The 2,585-nt window shown below is 64.4% G+C and overlaps 1 protein-coding gene across 1 annotated transcript; it reads right to left on the bottom strand.

Moving 5' to 3' along the window:
• Positions 1–234: 234 nt before the first annotated feature.
• On the bottom strand, positions 235–2,256 carry LOC134532205 (uncharacterized). The gene has a single exon (XM_063368624.1). It carries the CDS (start codon positions 2,254–2,256, stop codon positions 235–237), a length of 2,022 nt encoding a protein of 673 aa, XP_063224694.1.
• Between the last annotated feature and the right edge of the window lie 329 nt (positions 2,257–2,585).

The raw sequence follows: 2,585 nt of genomic DNA, 5'->3' as shown, positions 1-2,585 counted from the left end.
TGCGCTCTGACGAACTTTTACACAATTCGCCAGCACGTTTCTCTCTCTTTCTCCTCTCGCTCTAACTTTTGCCTTTTTCCTCCGCGTCTGTTCAGCACTCGATTCATCTCACACAAAAATGAAAACAGTATCAGCTTGGTGCAGTCCTCGCAGAGCGATTGTAGCGCCCTGTGGCTCTCCGCGCGAGCGACTGGGCTCGGTTCACAAATTAACTTGTCTTGTCGTGCCTCTCGCTCACGACAACCCGCCCTCCGCCGCGATGCCTGCTCTCCAGTTGCCAGAGCACGGCCAGGCGACACTCCCGCCCTCCGCCGCGATGCCTGCTCTCCAGTTGCCAGAGAACGGCCAGGCGACACTCCCGCCCTCCGCCGCGATGCCTGCTCTCCAGTTGCCAGAGCACGGCCAGGCGACACTCCCGCCCTCTTCCGCGATGCCTGCTCTCCAGTTGCCAGAGCACGGCCAGGCGACACTCCCGCCCTCCGCCGCTATGCCTGCTCTCCAGTTGCCAGAGCACGGCCAGGCGACAATCCCGCCCTCCGCAGCGATGCCTGCTCTCCAGTTGCCAGAGCACGGCCAGGCGACACTCCCGCCCTCCGCCGCGATGCCTGCTCTCCAGTTGCCAGAGCACGGCCAGGCGACACTCCCGCCCTCCGCCGCGATGCCTGCTCTCCAGTTGCCAGAGCACGGCCAGGCGACACTCCCGCCCTCCGCCGCGATGCCTGCTCTCCAGTTGCCAGAGCACGGCCAGGCGACACTCCCGCCCTCTGCCGCGATGCCTGCTCTCCAGTTGCCAGAGCACGGCCAGGCGACACTCCCGCCCTCCGCCGCGATGCCTGCTCTCCAGTTGCCAGAGCACGGCCAGGCGACACTCCCGCCCTCCGCCGCGATGCCTGCTCTCCAGTTGCCAGAGCACGGCCAGGCGACACTCCCGCCCTCCGCCGCGATGCCTGCTCTCCAGTTGCCAGAGCACGGCCAGGCGACACTCCCGCCCTCCGCCGCGATGCCTGCTCTCCAGTTGCCAGAGCACGGCCAGGCGACACTCCCGCCCTCCGCCGCGATGCCTGCTCTCCAGTTGCCAGAGCACGGCCAGGCGACACTCCCGCCCTCCGCCGCGATGCCTGCTCTCCAGTTGCCAGAGCACGGCCAGGCGACACTCCCGCCCTCCGCCGCGATGCCTGCTCTCCAGTTGCCAGAGCACGGCCAGGCGACACTCCCGCCCTCTGCCGCGATGCCTGCTCTCCAGTTGCCAGAGCACGGCCAGGCGACACTCCCGCCCTCCGCCGCGATGCCTGCTCTCCAGTTGCCAGAGCACGGCCAGGCGACACTCCCGCCCTCCGCCGCGATGCCTGCTCTCCAGTTGCCAGAGCACGGCCAGGCGACACTCCCGCCCTCCGCCGCGATGCCTGCTCTCCAGTTGCCAGAGCACGGCCAGGCGACACTCCCGCCCTCCGCCGCGATGCCTGCTCTCCAGTTGCCAGAGCACGGCCAGGCGACACTCCCGCCCTCCGCCGCGATGCCTGCTCTCCAGTTGCCAGAGCACGGCCAGGCGACACTCCCGCCCTCCGCCGCGATGCCTGCTCTCCAGTTGCCAGAGCACGGCCAGGCGACACTCCCGCCCTCCGCCGCGATGCCTGCTCTCCAGTTGCCAGAGCACGGCCAGGCGACACTCCCGCCCTCTGCCGCGATGCCTGCTCTCCAGTTGCCAGAGCACGGCCAGGCGACACTCCCGCCCTCCGCCGCGATGCCTGCTCTCCAGTTGCCAGAGCACGGCCAGGCGACACTCCCGCCCTCCGCCGCGATGCCTGCTCTCCAGTTGCCAGAGCACGGCCAGGCGACACTCCCGCCCTCCGCCGCGATGCCTGCTCTCCAGTTGCCAGAGCACGGCCAGGCGACACTCCCGCCCTCCGCCGCGATGCCTGCTCTCCAGTTGCCAGAGCACGGCCAGGCGACACTCCCGCCCTCCGCCGCGATGCCTGCTCTCCAGTTGCCAGAGCACGGCCAGGCGACACTCCCGCCCTCCGCCGCGATGCCTGCTCTCCAGTTGCCAGAGCACGGCCAGGCGACACTCCCGCCCTCCGCCGCGATGCCTGCTCTCCAGTTGCCAGAGCACGGCCAGGCGACACTCCCGCCCTCCGCCGCGATGCCTGCTCTCCAGTTGCCAGAGCACGGCCAGGCGACACTCCCGCCCTCCACTGTCTCGGGAGGTGCTGTGTCGCAGCGGCCATCTCTTCTACACCCACGAGCCGGAGTCAACATGACGGCATGCACCCGTATATTTTACCTTGTGAGATGATGCGGGAGATGTGACATAAATATTAATGTGACAAATGAAACGTTTGCGAAATAGCACTACCCTATAATATATATGTATTAAATCTTAAGTGTTCTTAGTTTAAAATAATTTTAATAATTAAAAGTTATAAAGCGTGTGAATAAACATGCTTCAATATCTATATAGTATGACCTCACAACATAACTATTAATGGGTTTAGCTGAATGGCAAAGCTCGTAACATCAGTTTAAGTAGGGATAATTCAACACGACGTTAGTAGTATATTAATGTATTACCTGCGGCTGGTGCCAAT

Source organism: Bacillus rossius, chromosome 5, assembly GCF_032445375.1.
Source record: "Bacillus rossius redtenbacheri isolate Brsri chromosome 5, Brsri_v3, whole genome shotgun sequence".
Classification (NCBI taxonomy): Eukaryota; Metazoa; Arthropoda; class Insecta; order Phasmatodea; family Bacillidae; genus Bacillus; species Bacillus rossius.
This window is presented reverse-complemented; position numbering and strand designations above follow the sequence as displayed.